Source organism: Schistocerca nitens, chromosome 5, assembly GCF_023898315.1.
Source record: "Schistocerca nitens isolate TAMUIC-IGC-003100 chromosome 5, iqSchNite1.1, whole genome shotgun sequence".
NCBI classification, from domain to species: Eukaryota; Metazoa; Arthropoda; class Insecta; order Orthoptera; family Acrididae; genus Schistocerca; species Schistocerca nitens.
Window position 1 is genome coordinate 838,565,742 of NC_064618.1, and position 24,022 is coordinate 838,589,763.

The 24,022-nt window shown below is 39.6% G+C and overlaps 1 protein-coding gene across 1 annotated transcript in view; it reads left to right on the forward strand.

The window, feature by feature from the left end:
- LOC126260748 (nitric oxide synthase-like protein) overlaps positions 1 to 23,390 on the forward strand; it is a 158,684-nt gene extending 135,294 nt beyond the window's left edge. The window contains exons 24-26 of the mRNA XM_049958086.1: positions 6,109 to 6,257; positions 14,927 to 15,118; positions 23,283 to 23,390. Coding sequence (XP_049814043.1) covers positions 6,109 to 6,257; positions 14,927 to 15,118; positions 23,283 to 23,390 — 449 coding nt within the window. The remainder of the gene's footprint in view (positions 1 to 6,108; positions 6,258 to 14,926; positions 15,119 to 23,282) is intronic.
- The last annotated feature ends 632 nt before the right edge of the window (positions 23,391 to 24,022 follow it).

Here is a 24,022-nt window from a genome sequence, read left to right on the forward strand (position 1 = left end):
AGTTTAGAATCTGGATTCTGTAGAGTGGCAGGGGAATTTTTTGAGGGTGTGGAAAGATGTAGTAGGTTTGCAAGGCATGGTTTGGTGGCCATGAGATGTGCGGGAGGTTTCATGTATGCTTTTGTAGTGGTGATGGATAATGATAGACCAACATGTGAGTATAAGGTGAACAGATTGGACAATTTTTTTGAGGTGGTATTGTGCATCTTACTCTAGTTTCTGGAGGGCAAGGGTTTTAATCAAGGAAATGGGATGCAGGAATGTAGACTGCAAGGCAGAATATTTTACAAATGGAGTTGAGTTAGTGCAAGAAGGTTGGGCCTGATTTACTTGGTTTTACAGGACTAAGTTGGTGAGGGCCACGGACTGACTTAATTTGAACAGACAGAGGTAATTCTGGAAGGAGGGGCAGCAGCTGGAGATCAACAATTTTATGATCAGGCCATTTGGGGGAATTCTACATGTTAGACAACAACACAAGAACAGTATGTGGGACTGGTTTATGGCTAGGGATAGGGATACTTTTTTATACTGGTGCATTTGGAAGGACCAAGGCTCCAATGTGGAGGATAAAAACACACAAAAATACATAAAATAATGTAACACATCAAGGGAAAGTAGTAATGACGAGAACAACATAAAATTGTCTTTAATGTGGGATGAGGTCAAAGTGAAAAAAATTAATAAAAATACAATAGAGTGGGGCATGGGTCAGTTGGTGGATATGTGTGAAAGGAGAGGGCAGTAGATGTAATGTCATTAGGTGCGTCAGTAAGATGCTAGCTTGAATAAGTGAGTAGGGGAAGGGGGAATAGGTGTGTGGTGCAACAAAACAGGCCTACACTGATACAGCAAAACACATGAAAATATGCAAGAATGAAGGCAAGTGATTTAATTTGAAGTACCAGAAATAATATCGGTGAGAAGAATGAGAAGCATGAGACACTGCCCCCGTACGCTGAACTAGCCATGTGCTGTGTGCAGACAAAACAGTTCATATGGTGATGTATGCACTACAGTTGTCAAAAATAAAATCTAAGAAAGTACACTACGTGATCAAAAGTTTCCAGACACATGGCTGAAAATAACTTACAAGTTCGTGGCACCCTAATGACTTACAGGTTTGTGGCGCCCTCCATCGGTAATACTGGAATTCAATATGGTGTTGGCTCACCCTTAGCCTTGATGACAGCTTCCACTCTCACACGCATATGTTCAATCAGGTGCTGGAAGGTTTCTTTGGGAATGGCAGCCCATTATTCATGGAGTGCTGCATTGAGGAGAGGTATCGATGTCGGTCAGTGATGCCTGGCACGATGTCGGCATTCCAAAACATCCCAAAGGTGTTCTATACATTCAGGTCAGGACTCTGTGCAGGCCAGTCCATTACAGGGATGTTATTGTCGCATAACCACTCCGCCACAGATCGTACATTATGAATAGATGCTCGACCATGTTGAAAGATGCAATCGGCATCCCTGTACTGCTCTTCAACAGTGGGAAGCAAGAAGGTGCTTAAAACATCAATGTAGGCCTGTGCTGCAACAGTGCCATTCAAAACAACAAGGGGTGCCAGCCCCCTCCATGAAAAACATGACCACACCATAACATCACCACCTCCAAATTTTGCTGTTGGCACTACAGACGCTGGCAGATGATGTTCACCAGACATTCGCCATACCCACACCCTGCCATTGGATCGCTACATTGTGTACTGAGATTTGTCGCTCCACACAACATTTTTCCACTGCTCAATCGTCCAATGTTTACGCTCCTTACATCAAGCGAGGCATCATTTGGCATTTACCGGCATGATGTGTGGCTTACGAGCAGCCACTCAATCATGAAATCCAAGTTTTCTCACTTCCTGCCTATCTGTCATAGCACTTGCAGTCGATTCTGATGCAGTTTGGAATCCCTGTGTGATGGTCTGGATAGATGTCTGCCTATTACACATTAAAACCCTCTTCAACTGTCAGCAGTCTCTGTTAGTCAACAAACGAGGTTGGGCTGTACGCTTTTGTGCTATACGTGTCCCTTCACGTTTCCACAGCACTATCACATCAGAAATAGTGTACCTAGCGACGTTTAGGAGTGTGGAATTTTCTCATACAGACATATGACACAAGTGACATCCAATCACCTGACCACGTTCAAAGTCTGTGAGTTCTGCAGAGCACCCCATTTTGCTCTCTCACGATGTCTAATGACTACTGAGATTGCTGATATGGAGTACCTGGCAGTAGGTGGCAGCACAATGCACCTATTATGAAAAACCTATGTTTTTGGAGGTGTAGAGGCAGAAAAGGGCCAACGGCCTTGCTGCAGTGGTAAGACCGGTTCCTGTCAGATCACCTAAGTTAAGCGCTGTCGGGCTGGGCTAGAACTTGGATGGGTGACCATCTGGTCTGCCGAGCACTGTTGGCAAGCGGGGTGCACTCAGCCATTGTGAGGCAAACTGAGGAGCTACTTGATTGAAAAGTAGTGGCTCTGGTCTCGGAAACTGACATATGGCCGGGAGAGTGGTGTGCTGACTACATGCCCCTCCGTATCTGCATCCAGTATCACCTATGAGCTGAGGATGACACAGCAGCCAGTCAGTACCGTGGGGCCTTCATGGCCTGTTTGGGAGGAGTTTAGTTTAGTTTTTAGAGGCAGGAAAGGAGAGACACTGAGAAGAGTAATGTGACAGAAAATAGGATTACCTTTACACCATCCCCAATGGTCATGGCCTTACTGCTACTGAACACTACATTTTCCAATGTCCAACTGACTCCATACCTGCAATTTCCTTCCTGGTCACTGTGGTCAATGTTATCCTCACAGACAGCAACTTCTCCTTTGAAGGAATCATCTACAAACAAATTTGTGGTACAGCAATGGGTACCCGCATGGCACCATCCTATGCTAACTTATTCATGGGCCATTTAGAGGAATCCTTCTGAACAATGCAGAATCCCAAACTCCTCATCTGATTCAGGCTATTGACAACGAATTCATGGTTTGGACTGAGGGTGGAGACACCCGATCCACATTTGTCCAGAACTTCAACACTTTAAACCTATTCACTTCACCTTGTTCTCTTTGCTAAAAAAGCCACCTGCCTTGATGTTGACCTCCACCTCAAGGTTGGCTACATCGGTACCTCCATTTCAACAGATACCATGCATTGCACACCAAGAAGACTCTTCCATACATGGATGGTCAGTGTATCTGTAGTGACAAACAGTCTGCATACAAATAAACCAAGGGTTTCGCTGACATCTTTACAGACCGTAATTACCTCAAAACTTGTCCAGTAAATACACCAGTCACCTATCAGCCTTCACATACAGTACTAACTGTCTGGCCACAAAAGGGCACTCCTCCTGTGACTCGGTGCCACCGAGGAGTGGAGCAACTGAGTTACATTCTCTGCTAGTGTTTCAATTACCTCTCATTGTGCCCTAAAATGTGAAATATCCTCCCCAGCCCTCTCATAGTGGTATTCTGCCATACACCCAACCTATGCAATATCCTTCTCCATCCTGTTGAAACTGTTTTAATGTTGAAAACAGATTATCAAGATGATGCTATGGGAAAAACTCAAGAGTAAGAGTGGTTTGCTTGATTTAAAAATGGCGACATGTTGATTGATGACAAACCTCATTCTGGATGTCCATCAACTGCCTGAATCGACAAAAATAGTGAAAAAATTCGAGAGTTTGTGCTCTCAGACTCTCAACAGACAACTGATCAACTGTCAAGACATTATCACATTATCTTGGAGCTCGGTTCAGAGAATTTTAGAGGAAGATTTGGGAATTTGTGGCACACAGAAGACTGGTTCTTCCACTACGACAATTCTCCAGCACACACAGCCCTCTCTGTTAAACCGTTTTTGGCATGGCTCTGCCATACACATGTATAGGGGCGTGAAAGGATGATGATCTGACAACACTGAAGAAGTCAAGAGAAAAATGAGGGAGGAGCTGTCGGCCATGACAGCTAACAAGGACTACAAAAAATGTTTCGAATAGTGGAAGCACCAGTGGGACAAATGTATTAGTTGTAATGGAGTATTTTGAGGGGGATAAGATTGTTTTGTAAAAAATTTGAAAATATATAGCTTTTAAAAAATAATTCTTTTTCTATGGGGGGTGGGGAGGGGGGGAGGATACCACCTCATATGAGCAAGACCTTCCCCATGTATCTTCCCACTGGCGTCTACTCCATTTCTGTCACTAACATCTCCTACTGCATCAAAGACAGGGTCACCTGTCAAATAAGCTATGTGATGTATCAAATTAGCCACACCCTCTGTGCTGCAGTTTACGTGGGCATAACAATTAACAAGCTGTTTGTCTGCATGAATGGCCACCACCAAACTGCAGCAAGAGACAGCTGGACCACCCAGTTGCTGAACATGCTGCCCAACATGATGTGTTTCAATTTAACAACTGCTTCACACCCTGTATTGTCTTAATTCTTCCCACTACCACCAGTTTTTATGAACTGAGCAGGTGGAAACGCTTCCTACAAAATATCCTTAGTTCCCTTACCCCCTATAGCCTCAGCCTTCACTAGTTCCTATCTTCCACATGCTTATCCCATTCCCTGCTTCCACTCCAGTACTACACATGCCTTCTGTCCCACCAGCTCACATACATAGTCTACTCCCCTACCCTCCCTTTCCATGTCCTGGCCTAGCCTCCCAATGTTACACTTAGCTGTCCTACCCTGTCGCCACCACATCCATGCACACTCACACTGGCAGCACTAGTATTCTCCCCCACCCCTACACCACTATCCCTCACTCTCCTTGCACTATGCCTCTTCCTTACCATCCAACCCCCCTCCATGGAGAAAAGGTGAGGAGTGCCAATCAACAACAATATAATGCAGTCTTCAGTTCAAAAAACTTTCATTCCAGTCACAAGACAGTTAAGATATTCCACTGAGAGTTTTTGTGTGGTAATAAAGCAGAATTAATCCAAAGGCTGTTTTAAACACTACAGTGTTTTATGAGGAATGCTCTTATTGGAGGTGGTATGCTGTGACTAAGTCTGCCTGGCTACCTCAATCAATGTTGCTTAAGATATCATGAGGGGAGATTTATGGACAGTCATAGTCAACAATGGACCTAAGTCACCTATAAAATCTTTACAGAATTGGAAGGGGACAGTTGAGTCTCTGGGCTTGCTGAATTTTAGTGACTTTTCAACACCACTAGTACTGATTGCTCTATCATTTATCTTCCTTCAAAGGCATGGCTGCTGAATGACAAGAACATTACCTGATTTTATTTTGTGGTGGAACACTTGCATTTTTTGTTTTCTAGTTATCGTGAAGCTTTATAAACGAGAAGTGTTTCTGGAAACTTTATTAAAGGATCTATTTTCATTTCTGAGTGATCCAAGTGTATTATTACAATATTATGAGAAGGAAAGTTGCTACCCACCATACAGCAGATAGAAACAACAAAAAGTATGTCACAAACAAAGCTGTCAGCCAGTAGTGGCTTTGTTAACAATAGACCACACACACACACACACACACACACACACACACACAAAAAAAACTGTGCCCGCGAGAGTGCGCGCGCGCGCTATGGCACACAGAGGCAACTCACACACACAACTGCAGTCTCGGGCAACTGAAACCACACTGCCAATGTGGCTTCAGTTGCCTGAAACTGCAATAATATCTATGAGTAGCGTTTGCGAGCACACGTGTGTGTGTGTGTGTGTGTTAAATACAGTAAATCTATTTAATTTTATGGGACTAAGGCATAACTTTTTGCAAATGTACCTATTCATCACTGAAATTCTTGCTAATTGCAAATCAATTATAAATATTAATTATTTGTTTATTTACTGTATTTGTGTACTCTACATTATTTTTTAAAGAAATACTGTTCTGTTCTCTATATTACTAAAAAATTTGTGTCATTTTTTCTCACAGCTTTTAGTAGAAATAATTATTGTAATGTATCTACACAAGGCCATCATGAAATCACATAACAACATGCAAAATGTGTGAGGGACTATCATAAAGTTCAATGAAGTTTCTAAAGTGAGTTCATTTATAATTCAAATCCTTTGTACTGAAATGTCCAAACTGTTACAGGTCCAGAAAATTTTGGGAAAATGTGGCTCTTTTTCGGCTGTCGCCATCGATCACTAGATCTTTACAGAGAAGAAAAGACACGTTTGGTGGAAGATGGTGTGCTGGACAAAGTATATCTTGCCCTCTCACGTGAGGCTAATGTGCCAAAGGTAAGAAACATATGTTATCAGATATACAGGACTATTTTTATAGGACTCCTATTAAGGGCTGCTAGGGCTGTAGCTGGGACTTAGTAGATCACGTTTTTATTGGGAACCCACATTCAGAAATGTACTATTTGGATATAAAATAAGTATGAATAACAAATCACCTTCAAATCTACTGTTTCATGGTATAAACACAGCAGGGACAATGAGTTCTGACCTATCTTCTCTAAAGGAGCCAATGGCATGGGCAACATTTCAAGTATTCATTCTTAGGCCCTCTTCCATGTGTCAAAGAGTGTCATCTTCGAAGTCATGAGCACGGTATGTCCGTGGAGCACCACTGTCAACCACTCCTAGCTGCTGAATGTATCAATTTCTCACAGAACTACAACTTTTTAGTCAATAGGGACTGACAAGGGCTGATTCTTTTCAGTTTTTTCTTTTTTCATACCGTGAAGTGCAAAAGGTGAAACTTTTTTTGTATCCAAATGGTACATTTCTGGACATTGGTTCATTACCAAAACCTTATCAACTAAGTCTGCTCTATAAACCCTAGAAGCCTGTAATAGGAATTGTGAAATACCATATATATATAAATTACACAAGCTGCCTTATCTATAGAATGATTGTCCAGATTGCATAACAATCAAGCTTCAATGCTTGGTTCTGAATGTATCTGTCAGGTAAACTGCCACTATTGCTGGGTCGCAATCTAACTGAATCATACTGTACATCACTATCAGATATGTAATATTGCTACTATGAATAGCAGTTAACAGCCACAACAAATATATAGCATTATGTCTTGTACATGTGTGCTTAAATACACTGAAGAGACAAAAGTCATGGAATAGCGATATGCACATACACAGATGGTGGTACAATCGTACACACAAGGTATAAAAGGGCAGTGCACTGGTGGAGCTGTCATTTGTTCTCAGGTGATTCATGTGAAAAGGTTTCCAAAGTGATTGTGGCAGCATGATGGAAATTAAGAGACTCTGAATGTGGAATGGTAATTGGAGCTAGATGCATGGGACATTCCACTTTGGAAACCATTAGCAAATTCAGTATTTTAAGATCCACAGTGACAAGAGTGTGGCGAAAATACCAAATTCCAGGCATACCTCTCACCACGGACAACACAGTGGCCAATGGCCTTCACTTAATGAGTGAGAGCAGCAGCGTTTGTGCAGAGATGTCAGTGCTAACAGACAAGCAACACTGTGTGAAATATCAGCAGAAATAAATGTGGAATGTATGATGAACGTATCCATTATGACAGTGCACAAAGTTTGGCGTTAATGGGCCATGGCAGCAGACGATCAACATGAGTACCTTTGCTAACAGCATGATATATCTGCAGTGCCTCTCCTGGGCTTGTGACAATATCGGTTGGACCCTAGAAAACTGGAAAACTGTGGCCTGTCAGATGTGCCCCAATTTCAGCTGGTAAGAGCTGATGGCAGGGTTCGAGTGTGGTGCTGACTCTATGAAGCCATGGACCTAAGTTGTCAACAAGACAAAGTGCAATCTGGTGCTGGCTCCATAATGCAGTGGGCTGTGTTTACATGAAATGAGCTGAGTCCTCAGGTCCAACTGAACCAATAATTGACTGGAAATGGTAATGTTCGGCTATCTGGACATCATTGGCAGCAATACATGGACTTAATGTTTCCAAACAACGATGGAATTTTTATGGGTAGCAATGCATCATGTCACCGGGCCACAACTGTTCTGGACAATTCGAGCGAATGATGTAGCCACCCAGACCACCCAACATGAATCCCATGCAGCATTTATCAGACATAATTGAGACATCAGTTTGTGCACAAAATCCTGCACAGGCAACACTTTCGCAATTATGGATGGCTATAGAGACAACATGGCTCAATATTGTTGCACAGGGCTTCCAACGGCTTGTGAGTCCATGCCATGTCGAGTTGCTGCGTTACGTCAGGCAAAAGGAGGTCCGACATGATATTATATGGTACTCCATTACTTTTGTCATGTCACTGTATTCCAACTTCAGAAGACAAATACATTAACCAGAACAGATGGTTTTAAATATTACCTATGAGAAGAAGAGGAATGTATCAGAGCTGCAATTGAGATTCACCTCATAGACACAGATGATGTACTGCAGGATGAAAGTTATTTTGTTGGCTAGATGGAAGAAAAAAGAAAAGAGAGAGTTAGCAAGGGAAAGAGAAACAGAGGCTTATTACAGGGCTGTAAAGAATTTGGCAAGAATAACAAGTGAAAAACAGGTTCATAGTAAATGTTATAAAATTGCATAGGTTAATGTAACATGTAACAGAATCATGAATCAGAAAGGCAAATGGAGGATAAAGAGCAGGATAAGGTGCAAGCACCATTTCAGGTAGAAATGATGAAAAACCTGCAGGAGGCACAGAGAAGAGAAAAGTGAACAAAATAACAACAACATGAATGATCTTGTTTATTGTGCTCATTCTGATAGGGTATCATGTTAACTACCTTCATGACAACATATTATCTACATATACCACTAGGGTTAGATAGCAGCATTCCAAGTAAATTGTAACAGATTACAGAAAAATGATCTTTTTTCTGAAAGTCTACAAAAGATACACTGTAACTCAGGGTTTCTTTGCATGATAATATGTTATATGGGCTCCCACTCATTCATCTGTGATCTTCCATAGATCCCCTCAAAGATTAGGACCTTCACAGACATGGTTCAAGTCGAGGAATACATTAACATGAGATGAAGACGCCACAAATATACTATGTTAATAAAAAAACTATCATGATACAGCTTAATACTGTTCACATCTATGCTATCTAAACTTAATCAAGTAAATTAGTAAGGAAGCTGCTACTTAGAAAATAGATGCTGCCTCTTCAGTTTTAGTGTATGCTTGCTGTTTATCTGATATTAATAGCTTAACCTATGCTTCATTACAATGGTATTTATCAGAGAAAATATTATTTATCTATAAATACTGAGTCTTATTTATAGTACAATATTACTTTTCATACATATTTATAACAAACACTGTTACTTGCCATGCATTTAACAGTAAATATTTAGAAAATTTGTAGGAAGAGTGGCTAATGAGGTGTGTTTGCAATTTTATTTCGAATTAGTGGGTTTTCCCAATTTCTTGCTTTCTGTTACATGGGAGGTTTTTGAATATATTTTTGTCAGAGTACATAATTCCATTCTGAATCTTGGACAATGAGGTAAAGTCTACATGAAAATTACTTGTGTGCCTTGTAATGTGATGGTGAAAATTATGGTTCAGCTTACACTGATTTTCATTATCAGGAACATGAGCCATTAAAGTGCAAATATAAAACAGGCTCTGCAAGATGTGTACATTTATCTGCTTTGCACAGTATTCTTACTGCTCACTTCTGCAGAATAAACACCTTGCTTACTCTATGTGCACTGCCCGAGAAGATAATTCCATCAGACAAGTGGAAAAGAAAACATGCAAAATAAGCTAACAGTAATGTCTTTAGGTCAACAGAATGAGAGATATTTTAAAGGTCATAACACACTGAACTGACCTTCTGATTAGTTTATTCATGTGTTGACTTCATTTTATCTTGTCATCCAGCTGAACCTCAAGGAATTTTACACTCTGTGCTTCATTCAGTGTCATTCCTGTCTACTTTTGTTGTTTGTTTGAAACTGTGTGTCTGAGCTTTGGGAAGCTAAGACATAATGTCTGCTATAAACCACTTGTACATCTGTTCAGCTATCAGCTAAGCTCTGTCTGGCAGGTCTGGGTTAGGGTCCTTGATTAGTGTGCTTGTGTTGTCAGCAAACTTTACAGTTCTGAACTATCATTTAAAGCCAATGGGAAGATAATTTATACAGGTTACAGAGAAGAGTGGGTCCAGTACACACCTCATTCTGAAGTTGTTTCTATGCCTGAGATATAGTCTTTTTATGAGACCCTCTGCTTTCTATTATAGAAGTACAACTCCATCCAAACAATACAATGCCATTAATGCTGTAATACTTTAGCCTGGTAAGTATTACTTTGTGATTCATACATTTTATGGCTTTGGCAGTGTCACAGCATACACCAACAGCATAATTTTTTATTATTTAGCTCTGCCAGTATTTCATTTGTGAAATCTTGTACTGATTTATGTATGGAGTATCCTTTACAAAAGCCAAACTAAAAGGTGGTTAACAAATTCTGCTCAGCTAAATGAGTCCGTACTCCACCATGGGCCACTTTTTCAAATACTTTTGAAAAGACTGGAAGCAGTGATATAGATCTGTAATTAGAAGTGGTTTGTGTAGCTCCAGTTTTGTAGATGGGTGTTATTACAATATATTTAAGCCTGTCAGTACACACACTCCAAGTCATTGACTGATTATAAATACAGCTCATGGGTAATTCTATCAAGTCAGCACAAGATTTCAAAATTTTGTTAGAAACACCATTGTAATTAGTAAAATTACTCCTCTTTAGTCACCTGATGAATTCGATGGTCTCCTTAGGGATTGCATTTTTAAAGCCTACGTCCATTTGTGGTGCATGCAGTGTCTGCACAAATAAATCTAAAACCAACTGTATTCGGTTGTTTACTACTGGGGCAGTGTTTGCAGCCACTATGAGGAAGTAGTCATTACATTTGGTGGCCAATTATTTGAATGTGTCATTGTTTCTGCACAGCTATTTTTTGGGGCTTCAATTTCATTTCAATGACTAGTATTTGCCTTATTCTTGGAGTGTTTTATTTTTAGAGCATAGTATATGTTTTGCTTTTTTAATGAAAGAGTTTCAAATCTTGACTACTGTTTTATTCTCTGAACTACACAAAGCTTTCTCTTCCTAGCACAAGACTCTTTAATCCCTGGAGTTATCAATTCTTTATCCTTGCTTTCATTCAGTTTTGCCTTTATTTGTTAAAGGGGAAAAATAACAAAGTGTTGTCAGAATATATTTAAGAAAGAGTTAAATTTTGCATCTACACTACCATCTTTAAAAATTTCACCCCAACATTACTTCCATACTTCTGTCTGAGCATGTGATCATGCCATTGTTTATGATGTTGACATCCAATGCTTTTGTTCCACGATGTATCTCTCAATGGTCATTAAATTTTATTTTAACATTTGATCATCATGATCAGTTAAACCAATGACTAGGCCTATTGCTTTTACAGTGAAATTACTGTAGATTTTTGGGCCTGAAAAAGAGATTGTTGATAGCTGTTACACTATGTCCATCAACAATTGTAGGGAATAAGCTGATTCTCAAGGTTAATTTGTGTGTGTCTACAACGCCTTTTCTAAATACTTATAGAAGAAGCAATGTGCAATCAGGCTTGCCACAAGTTTCCCTCAGTGAAATTCCCTAATATTTCCCCGATTTCCAGACAAGTTTAAACATTTTTCCCTGACAAATTTTGAGATATCAAGGGTAAGTTAAGAGGTAAGTTGACACTCTGTCTTTGCAGCTACAGCACAAGAAACAATAGTGGAAACAAGGAAATATATACGAAAAAGTTTCCAAGCGGATGATGTTACCTTATGTGAGCAAAAATCTTAAGTATTAACATTAACATCTTTTGTAATGAACTGTTTTTAGATGGGGAAACCAAGCCAAATGGTATAATTGTTTCGCAAGGACCACACTGATAGTTTATATTTTAATAAAATTAAACAAATTTGGAAACAAAAATACGCATTCCTTGGAGTTGCAAGATGGATTTACAGTACCTTCAATAATTTCAGAAATAACATCAGAAAAAAGTGATGCCTCTTGAAAGAAGTGCATAAGATGGGGAGGAATTGTGTGAACCAACACTGTAGGCGACCGCCAATAAAATGTTGGGTCTACTATGTTCGTTATTGTCAGTTCTTACCCACTGTGTTATATCTATTATTTTACAGGTATTTTGTGATTTTTCTTTCGAGAAATACTGGGTGACACAGAAAAATGGGAACATTTCCACAATCCAATATAACAAGAAGTGATGAAGGAAAGAAATTGCATTCATAGTAACTGAAATCTTACAACTTTGCCATTTACAAAACATTGATGGCATTTATCATTTTTTTTAATTACATCCTTTAGATGGCATCCTCCTGTATGAATACATTTGTGAAACCTGCTGTTGAGATTCCTCATGACTGCTGCAGCACCTCAGCTGGGATACTGTGAACTGCATCCAGAATTCTCTGTTTTAACTCATCCAGGGTTCTTAGTCAAATTGTGAGACCTGCCTCTTGAGGTAGCCCCACAAGAAAAAAATCACAAATGGATGAATCTGGCGATCTACAGGGCCAGGGAATGTTACCGAATTGTGAGATCACATGGTTGCCAAACATTCTCGCACATATCCCATTGACTGTCATGCAGTGTGTGATGTCACTCTGTCCTGTTGAAACCATGCTTCTTGAACGTCTGGAAAGTTGTTCAATGCAGGTGTAACGAAAGTTCATAACATCTCCATGTAACGATCAGCATTGACAGTTATTGTGCTATCCTGCTCATTTGTGAAAAAATACTGTCTGATAATCCCATGTGATGAAACACCACACCACACTGTCACTTTACTATCATGTAAAGGGTGCTCATGAACGTCATTAGGATTTGTGTTTGCCCAGTAATGGTAGTTATGTTTATTCATATAACCTGTGAGATGAAAATGTGCCTCATCTGACACCCACAACTTGTTTAGAAATTCATCATCATTGTTTACTTTTGTTATATTTGTTGACAGAATCCTAATCGTAACCGGTAATTGTTGTCCTGCAATTGTTGCACCATTTGTAGTTTGTATGGATGAAATTTTAAATAAAGCTCAAGAATTCTGCAAACACTCTCCTGGGACATTCCAATCACTGCTGCTTCCTTATGAATTGAACACCGTGGGTTCTGTAAGACAGACTCGTGTACAACATCAATGTTTGCTGGATAACGCACACTTCTTGGTCGTCCCGTTGGTTTCTTCTTGAGGGCAGATCCAGTCTCTTCAAAGTTATTAATCCAACATTTTATCACGTGTTTTGACAGAATGGCACCATGACTTCCTAAATTAAAAAAACGTCGAAACTCCCTCTGTGCCATGCCACTACCAAACTATCATTGTTTTTATAAAACATTTTTATGGCTAACACACACTGTTGTCTGTTTCACTAATCCACGATTACTGAAATGACAGACTGTTTACTCGCTGTCAGTCATGAACCCGCAGTGCTGCCACCTGCCCATGGCTGCCACTACTCATTTCAAATATTCCCATTATTCTGTGTCACCCTGTATGTGAGTACATAGTATACAAACCACCTATGACTGACACAATTTTCTTTTTCTTATGGTCCATACTACCTAACACATAAACTATTTTCAAAGTGTCAAAATGTACTAGAACAAATAAAATGTCTATAAAGCGTGCCACGCTGTACAACGTGCCACGCTGTACAACGTGCCCAGTTGCAATTCCTGAAATCCATTGTCCACGGTCTCTGGCCTGCTGAGGAACATTGCAGTCCTGGGTCCATGGATAAACTATGAGAATCTGCTGAATATACACCACACACAAATGGACCCGACCTGCAGGAAAATCGGTGAGACTAGATCCGACAGGCAGGGCCTGCACATTAGCAGGAACCGAATGGCTTCAGATTGGCGGGCCTGAGCTATTACAGATATCTGCAGAAACGGCCTCCGGTTTTGGCCCATCGTGTTAATCCACTCACGTGGCCAGTTATTGAGGAGCCACAGACAGCATGTTGATGAAATGAGACCATGGTGATCACTCCATGCAGCTGATAACTTGTTTAAATACTCAACAATAATCAACAATAAAGAGGACAGGTAGCAACTCACCCCAAAGATGATTTCTGAGCCACAGACAGGCACGTAGAAAATACAATCACACTCACAACTATATTTTCAGCCATAGCTTTTCTCAGAGAATGAGAGCACACGCACATTCACACGGTCACTCAGACATAACTCATGCACACGTGACCACCGCTTCCGGCCACAGCATCTTCAGTCTTTGAGAATTGGATCCAAACAAACCACTCCTCATGCCTCCCTACCTCCCATCGGCAGCTGCTAAGCTAGTGGGAAGAAGTGGTGGCAGCACTAATTGCAAGCTGAGGGGAGTGGTAGAAAGAGAAGAAGCAGTAGGAATGAGGGAGAAGGGGAGCGATGCACGTACTCAGCTGCACCCAGCCAGCGACGATGCATGACACTTCAGTAAATAAGTCATTTCATCTACTGAGACAAAAATGAGATTTTTCCAGTGTTTTCTTTTTTATTCAAATTTTCCTGATATTTCCCTGATGTGTTTGAAACTCCCTGATTTCCAGAACCTGTGGCAACCCTGGTATGTGAAACTTCTCTTTATTACGTTTTCATGAATCCCTGCTTTCCTGATGTTGTAATTTCTCCTTCATATTCTGATGAACCATTAAACACAAATCTTTTGATGGAATAGTTCATGGGTGAAAAGCCAGATGCCAGTGCCCATGGGACACTGACATCCGGCTATCTACCCGTGAACTATTTCATCATGAATTACACTGGGAGATGTTGAGGAATAACATCACAAATCTTTTGCTTCTGCACATTTAATTTTTATGGATGTTTCATTATACCTCGAATATTACATGATTTTCACAACTTTTCATGTCTTTGTTTCAGACTTATGTCCAAGACTTGCTTCAGAAAGAGGCTTTTGAGATTTACAAGAAAGTTATGGATGAGGACTGCCATTTCTATGTCTGTGGTGATTGCACAATGGCTGAAGATGTTTATCAAACAATGAAGAAAATTATTCAGCAACACAGCACAATGACAGATGGAGAGATAGAGAACTACATGGTGAAAATGAGGGTATGCTGATCAACTTTGAATCTTCTAGAGCAGGGATGGGCAATTGTTTTGGCTTGGGGGCCACTTTGTGAAAGCAGAGATTAGCAGAGGCCACACCTTTTAAACCAATTGCATGCATTAGTTAACTAGGAATTTTAGAAAAAGGTATAAATTGTCACATAAAGTTTTCAACTGCCTCAGCGGACTGCCAAAAAACTGCATGTGGCCCGAGGGCTGTTATTTGCCCACACCTGCCCCAGTTTCTCTTTCATTACATCTCTGAGTGAGACCAAATGCAATTTATATACTGCATTACAAAGAGAGCACATTTATGAGCTGTTATGACAAATTATTAATATCCAACTCAGTATATCTATCATTTTTCACAGAAAACTGTAGTGATCATATAAAATCTCTTACTTCCATTTTTTGTAATGGTTATTTTTGTATGCCTCAGGCACATACAGAAAGAAAGAGTAAGATGCACAGATGGAGAATGGAATCAAAAGTTCCTCTTAATGTTGGATTATGAAAGATGTGGTGTATAGGAGAAAAGCTGGTAGGAGCACAGCATCATAGGAGGTAACAGGAGCAGACAGTTGGAACATTAAGTCAGATCATGATACCTTTTTGGGGAATGATTTTAAGGCAGGAAATGAGAATCGTGTGTACTCTGTGTTTACCCCCGGGGGAATCATTCAATATGCTGAAGAGGCTGTCCTATATGTTGAAGGGGCTGTCCTAACAGAAAATGAGGTTACTTGGGCAACCAGTTGCAGTTCCATTTCAGAACAAATGATGCCTGTTACCTGGGTTCCAGGATTATAGTTGGTTCCTTTAAAAGATTATTTCAAATGAAGTAGAAATACAGTCTGTAAACAGTAAGTTATGGACAAGATAAACAGAAAGTTTCAGTAAATTTGTATTAGCTACTAAACTCACCTGCAGAAGCAGCTAAAAACTTCCAAGAAAATTCAATTAATTATGTCAGAATAGCTGGTGGAGACTTTAAACACTTTGCAATAAACTGAACACATTACTATTATTCAAATGGTAGACAAGATAAAAATACCTGCAAAACTGTTCAAAAAGATTTCCTTGAAAATTACAAGGAAAATATATTTCAAACATTCACCCATAATAGAAATACTGTAGGCCTGTTGTTAAAAAACAGACCTTACTTATTAGAGAAGATTTTCACAGAGACTGGAAATAGGCGGAAAACTTTAGTTGTACAGTAAATTAGGTAAGCAGCTCATCTCCTTTACCAAAGAAGAGCTACAGTTCTTTAATCTAGGCACTGTACATTTTCAGGAACTGTAGGTGCAGATCAAGTGAATAGTTGATAAAGCTCGCTAAAAATGTATATGAGACACAATTATTAATTTCCATCTGTTGTCATTCTGATGAGCAAGATCTGTTATAAATAAGCTTCAGATGTGATTCATACTCTGCCTGCCAATATCAGATCACTAATTGGCAGCATATGTGATAACCTTGGTTTCTACAGTTAAGGAGCATACCACATCCTTTCCCAATATGGTGTGTCATCCAGTAGCCAAACTGTCAGAACCTTCAAAGTATGCTGCACTGAACACCTGAAACACACACATTGAGGGCTACCATACAAATCAGTGTTTAGGGAACTGCGGTTGGGCATTCCATTAAGGATCTGATCAAGACCTATAATTTTTAATACCCACTAAGCAATTGGAATTAAAGCTGCAGATAACCTTATTTAACTGCAACTCAGGGCACCATCTCAGCAGAGTCTGGTATCTCATCTGCAATCTGCTTAAAAAGTAACATCATGTTCAGAATCAGGTACTAAAAACAGAACTCTCAAACAAGGATGCAGGGTCATTATGAGTAGTGTACAGCACAAAGGTAAGTAAAGCAAAAAGTGCACCAATAACAGAATGCATGGATTGGTGACAGTCTTGTGAAGGGGATGATGGATGCCCTGTTTATAATGAGTGGCCAAACCAGCCTCCTGACATTAGCCTTGGTGTGCCTGCCTCCAAAATATTATTCATGTTTGCAATCATGATCTGGTACACATGAGAAAAAACTAAAGAATCCCTATAGAGGAACCCACTATTTATAGCTTAACCTTGTTCTAGGGCAGAATCTAAGGACCCAAAACATATTCACCTCTCTGTATATACAACAATGTCAACTATTGAAAAAGTAATAAGCAGTTAGAATACAATTTTTTTCTTGTTGATTCTTTATACGCATTTTAAAAAGGGATAATACTGTTAAAATACTATCCCTGAAAACGGTTTTCCAAAAACATTAATCTGCAAGTCATTGTTGCTGTTGCCCTCTTTGCTTCTAAAACTGGTTTGATATGCTTATCTGTAATGTGCAACGTTCTTTGTAAGGTATTTCTTCATGTCTAAATTACCTATAATTATAATAATGCGGGTCAGCACGAAGCTGTATTTTCAATGAGAACCAAGTATTTTAATGGATCATTTGATATATTTCACATGATTTAGATACATTTTGAACACTACACCATAAACTAGTAACAACAAATTAGCTAACTAAAGCGACTTGTAATACATTATGTTTCCTCATAAAATAGTGTAAAATAAATTTTGAAATAGCATACTTAAAATGCATACATAGGAAAAATACTTCAAATATCTCACGAAAATCAGTTTAGAAAATTCCTGGAAATGGATTTTAGGATAGTACAGGGTGACACGGAATAATAAGAATGTTTGAAATGAGTAATGGCAGCCATGGGCAGGTGGCAGCACTGTGGGTTCATGACAGTTAGCGAGTAAACAGTGTGCCATTTCAGTAATTGTGGATTAGTGAAACAGACAACAGTGTGTGTTAGCCATAAAAATGTTTTACAAAAACAATGATAGTCTGGTAGCGAAGCAGAGGGAGATACGACGTTTTTATAATTTACGAAGTCATGATGCCATTTCGTCAAAACACGCGATAAAATGTTGGATTAATAACTTTGAAGAGACTGGATCTGCCCTCAAGAAGAAACCAACAGGACGGCCAAGAAGTGTGTGTTCTCCAGCGAATGTTGATGTTGTACACAAGTCTGTCTTACAGAGCCCACGGTGTTCAATTCGTAAGCAAGCAGCAATGATTGGAATGTCCCAGGAGAGTGTTTGCAGAATTCTTGAGCTTTATTTAAAATTTCATCCATACAAACTACAGATGGTGCAACAATTGAAGGACAACGATTACCGGTTACGATTAGGATTCTGTCAACAAATATAACAAAAGTAAACAATTATGATGAATTTCTAAACAAGTTGTGGATGTCAGATGAGGCACATTTTCATCTCACAGGTTATGTGAATAAACATAACTACCATTACTGGGCAAACACAGATCCTAATGACGTTCATGATCACCCTTTACATGATAGTAAAGTGACAGTATGGTGTGGTGCTTCATCACATGGGATTATCAGACAGTATTTTTACACAAATGAACAGGGAAACACAATATTTTTGAATGCCGATCGTTACATGGAGACGTTACGAACTTTCGTTACACCTGCATTGAAGCCTGGTTTCAACAGGATGGAGCGACATCACACACTGCACGACAATCAATGGGATATGTGCGAGAATGATTGGCAACCGTGTGATCTCACAATTTGGTAACATTCCCTGGCCCTCTAGATCGCCAGATTTATCCATTTGTGATTTTTTCTTGTGGGGCTACCTCAAGAGGCAGGTCTGCATTATTTGACCAAGAACACTGGATGAGTTAAAACAGAGAATTTGGGATGCAGTTCACAGTACCCCAGCCGAGATGTTGCAGTGGTCAATGAGGAATCTCAACAGCAGGTTTCACAAATGTATTCGTACAGGAGGATGCCATCTAAAGGATGTAATTAAAAAAAATGATAAATGCCATCAATGTTTTGTAAATGGCAAAGTTGTAAGGTTTCAGTTACTATGAATGAAATTTCTTACCTCCGTCACTTCTAGTTTTATTTGATTGTGGAAATGTTCCCATTTTTCTGTGTCACCCTGTATTTCTGGTATCGGTCATTGCACAGACTGAATGCCTGCCACAGGAGACTGACTTAGTTGTTAGGGGCACAATGGCCGCACAGCACTGTGTTCGCACGGCGAGAGCGCCACACGAGTACAGTGGCCAATAGCATTGTACGTGGCTGGTATATAGGCAGCTGTCCAGCCACAGCCAGTCGCTTAGGGCTCATACTTGATACTGATTTATCTATCTTCGCTGCACTAGGACTGCTTGTCCTTGCTTGTCACCCAGTTACTCTCTTTGGATTTGTTTCTTTGGTACTATTAGCCTTGTTGTCATCATTGTGCCAATGGTTTCAGGTATCATCTAGTTGTTTTCTAGATCTGTTGTCTTTTCCGCAGTCTATCTGTCACATTTCGTTCACCTGCTGTTAATTTGGGTCACTATTCCAGAGGTGGCTCTCTCACCTGGCAGCTTCCTCCTTTCTCTACTTCTTGTAGAACTCCAATGTGTGCAGCAGTATCTGATTACCCACAGATATAGCAATATCTGTGAATATCTATTAGCTCCTCCATAAAGTGAAGATAAAGATATATTCTTGACAGTTTCTCCCAATACCATTTGTCATGAGAGCAGGAAGAAACCATATACAACACCACAGAACTTACACTCTATCATGCACTTAATTATAATATGCAAGAACTACATCATTTGTGTTGTCGGTGTGTTCTTCGGTCTGAAGACTAATTTGATGCAGCTCTCCATGCTACCCAATGATGTGCAAGCCCCTTCATTTGTGTATAGCTATCACAATCTACATGCATTTGAACCCACTAGCTGCATTTAAGCCTTGGCTTCCCTCTACAACTGCATGAAATGTATCCATAGTTGCAAATATGGACAACCATCAGCCATTCAATAGAATGATGACAATGAAAATCAATGCTGGACTGGGTCTAACCCCTTACTGCCTGGTATTGGTTGATAAATACAATACTGCAGTGTCTGTGTTGTTAGGAAGAAAAATGTAATGTCCAAAGGAATAGACACTATGGCAACTAAAGTTTTTATCCCCCCATCCCCTCCCATCAAAATTCTTCAAGTTTCAGGATGTGTCCTATCAACTGAGTCCTTCTTTTAATCAAATGGCATCATATATTTCTTTCTTCCTTAATTTGATTCAGTAACCCTCATTTGTTATTCAATCTACTTCCCTAATCTTCAGCATTCTTCTGTATCAACCACATTTCACAAGCCTCTATTCTCTTCTTGTCTGAACTGTTTATTTTCCACATTTCAGTTCTGTACAAAATAACACTCCAGACAAATACTTTCACAAAATACTTCCTAACACATAAATTTATATTACATGTTGGCAAATTTCTCTTCTTCAGATACACTTTTCTTCCTTTAGCCAGTCTGCATTGTATATCCTCCCTACTTTATCATCATCAGTTATTTTACTGCCTATATAGCAAAACTCATCAGGCACTTTTAGTGTTTCATTTCCTAGCCTTGTTCCCAAAGCATCTCCTGATTTAATCTAGCTACATTCCATGACTCTTGTTTTACTCTCATTGATGTTCCTCTTAGAACCCATACTCAAGACATTGTTATTCCAACTCCTTTGCCGCCACTGACAGAATTACGAAGTCACTGAGAAACATTAACATTGTTATAACTACTTCCTGAACTTTAATTCCATTTCCAAATTTCCCATTGGTTTTCTTTACAGCCTGTACTATGAACAGACTAACATTAGGGATAGGCTACAAACCTGACTCAATCACTTCCCAACCACTGCTTCCCCTCCATCTCCTTCAGCTCTTGTAACTGCAATTAGGTTTCTGTACAAACTGCAAATGTCCTCTCATTCCCTGTATTTTTCACTGCCACCTGCAACATTTTTAATGGCGATGTTACAAACATTAATTTGCCTTTTTCTTCAATGTATCTTCTAAGATATGTCCTAGGGTCAGTATTGCCTTAAGTGTTCCTACATTTCTTCAGAACTCAAAGTAATCTGTCCAAAGGTTGGCCTCTAACAGTTGTTTCATTCTTCTGTAAATTACTTGTGTAATTATTTTGCAGATATGGCTTGATAAAATGCTGGTCCAGGAGTATTCACAACTGTCTGCATCTACCTTCTCTGGAAATGGAATTATATTAAAAATTCATTCTGAAGTCTGAGGGTATTTCACCTGTCTCACCGATCTTGCACATCAGATAGAATAGTTGTCATGGCTGGTTCTCCCTGTGTTCTGCTTTCCTGAGGGAGTGTGACTTGCTCCAGGGGACGTGTTTCGACTTAGGTCTTTCAGTGCTCTGTCAGGTTCTTGCAGTATCATATCTCTCATCTCATCTACTTCCTTTTGGCTTTCTACAATGTGATCATTAAGTTTGTTCCCCTTATACAGACCCTCAACAATTAGGGCTACATCTCTTATCAGTCAATACTACCCTGGTCTTGAATGTGTTGATCAGCTACTTCAATAAGGCTATGATTTCCTAAAATCATGCCCTGAAATGCGGTCCATTCTGTCTTCCATTATGCACTTCACAGTTACAAGAGCTTTTCATGATCTACCCAATCTCTATAACATCCTGGTTGGGCACTATGTTCCTTCTCCACCCACTTTCCTACCCTATGGTGCCTGCCCCTGTGGCCATCCTCACTGTAAGACTTTCCCTGTGTACCCTCCTATCACTACCCCTACCAGCCCTTTAACTGGGAAATCATAAACTATCAAATGAAGAGTCACCTGTGAAATGACACATGTCGTATACAAGCTGTTACGTAAACACTTTTCGGCCTTCTACATTCGTATGACCACCACCAAGATAGCAGTTAAGATGAATGGGCACAGACAGAAATTGTATGTTGATAACACACAATACGCTATAGCAGAGTGCAGGAATTGTGATTACAACATGTTCTTGGTTCTTGCCACCCACATGGCGCTAATTTACATTAATTTTTTTGGACTTACCATTTCTCCTTGCTAACTTTTCCTTCTTTCACTCGCTTCTGATTTCCTACATCTTTTCTTTGTTGACCAGTCTATTTTTCCTCACCTCATACCTCTACCACACATAATGCACTTAGCTTTCCACTCTTATAAACCATCACATGATGTTTGGTCGGTAATTCCTGTCTTGTGTATTACTCTGTCTTCCAACCTTAAGCACTCAGGTTTCGAAATCTCATCCTGTGCAGTCCTGAACAATCAGTGTTTCCTTCTCACACCATCTTGTGAGTCTCCTGTGAGTTGGAGTTCTGGGTGACTTTTCCATAATACTGCCAATTTCCTAAATGTCACCTGTCCCTTCCCTTCATCACTCATCACTCTTCCTTCCTCTTCAACCCTTCTGCCAGAAGGAGTCACTGGCTCAACAAGCTTGCTCATTTCCTTAACTTTTGCAAGCATCTGCTCCCACTGCCACTTGCTGCTTAAATTTTTTTCCCATCCAGTTATATTAAAGGGCAGTTCTTAAACCGAATAAACTAACAACATGCATAATCAAACAATTTGTGCTTCTAATCACTACACATACAAAGACATACATTTCACCTGTATTAAGACAGACTATGGTGTTACAGTTTTAATATCCACAACGAATTTTCATTATGCAGTGGAGTGTGCACTGATTTGTAACTTTCTGGCAGATTAAAACTGTTTGCTGGACCAGGAAATGAATCTGGGACCATTGCCTTTCCTAGGAAAGTGCTCTTCCAAATGAGTTATTCTTACCTGACTCACAACCTGCCCGAATGTTTTACTTCCATCAGTACCTTGCCCCTTACCTTCCGAACTTTACAAAAGTTCCTCTGTATACCTTGTGGAACTAGCAAACCAGGAATAAAGTTTGAGTCCACGTCTTGCAGACAGGTTCAAATTTTAATTTATTTATCAAAGGAAAAGTTTGCACACATGGAAAAAAGCAAAGAAAATAGTCATACAGAAGATAAGACATATAAATGCAATCAAACAAACAATATATGACTGGTTAGTTGCCTAGCCATTATGTGACTGAAGGAATTCATTAACTGTAATATAATGTTGTAATTTCAATAGTATCCCGCAGTACATTTGTATATAATAATGTAACTGTCTGATGTTGCCTATTGTTGTAAAGGCCTAATGACAAATGTATGTGAATTATCATCTGTGTGTTTAACACAATGTGTTATTGTTTACAGGATGAGAATCGATATCATGAGGACATCTTTGGAATAACAGTATCAACAGCAGAAGTGAGAAATAGATCAAGGGTGACATCTAGGGTTCACATAGGTGCGCAGCCATAATCTTCTTCTGAAATGTATTTCCAAGTGGAAGAATGAATTACCAATTAAAGATCGCCCAGTCCTTTATGCATAAGGGGGCATTACTTCCTGCATAGAGGTGTCATTTACACTGTCTGTGCCTAGGCACATGACATGTCAAGAGGAAGGCGAGAAACAAACTGGAAGTGTATACACAGATTCTGTTGTATGTAACACATTATACTGATTACAATTAAACTTCAGTCACAATTCATGCCCAACTTAAAAGTTTGTGTATGCTAGTTTGTCAGATTCCTAATCGTACATTGCATTTGCAGTTACCCTAAACACAACACAAAGGTTTCCTTTATTTTAGGAATTCACAAATCAACATTTAATTTGTGTGTTTTAGTCATACTTTATTAAAATATAATGTTCTTTGCTTGTAAGAAAGATAGATCACCATTTTTCTTACAGATGTGATGACTATACTGACTGACAATTGTTGAAAAGTTTGCTCCTGCTAGTAATATAACTCAGCTACTGGTTCCAAGAGCAGATTTATTATAATATTTCACATTTCAGCTGACAGTGACAGGTCTGGAACCTTCCTTCAACCTGTAAACATTCTGTCTTAACATTTTCTTGCCACACTACTTAACTGGCAAAATCTT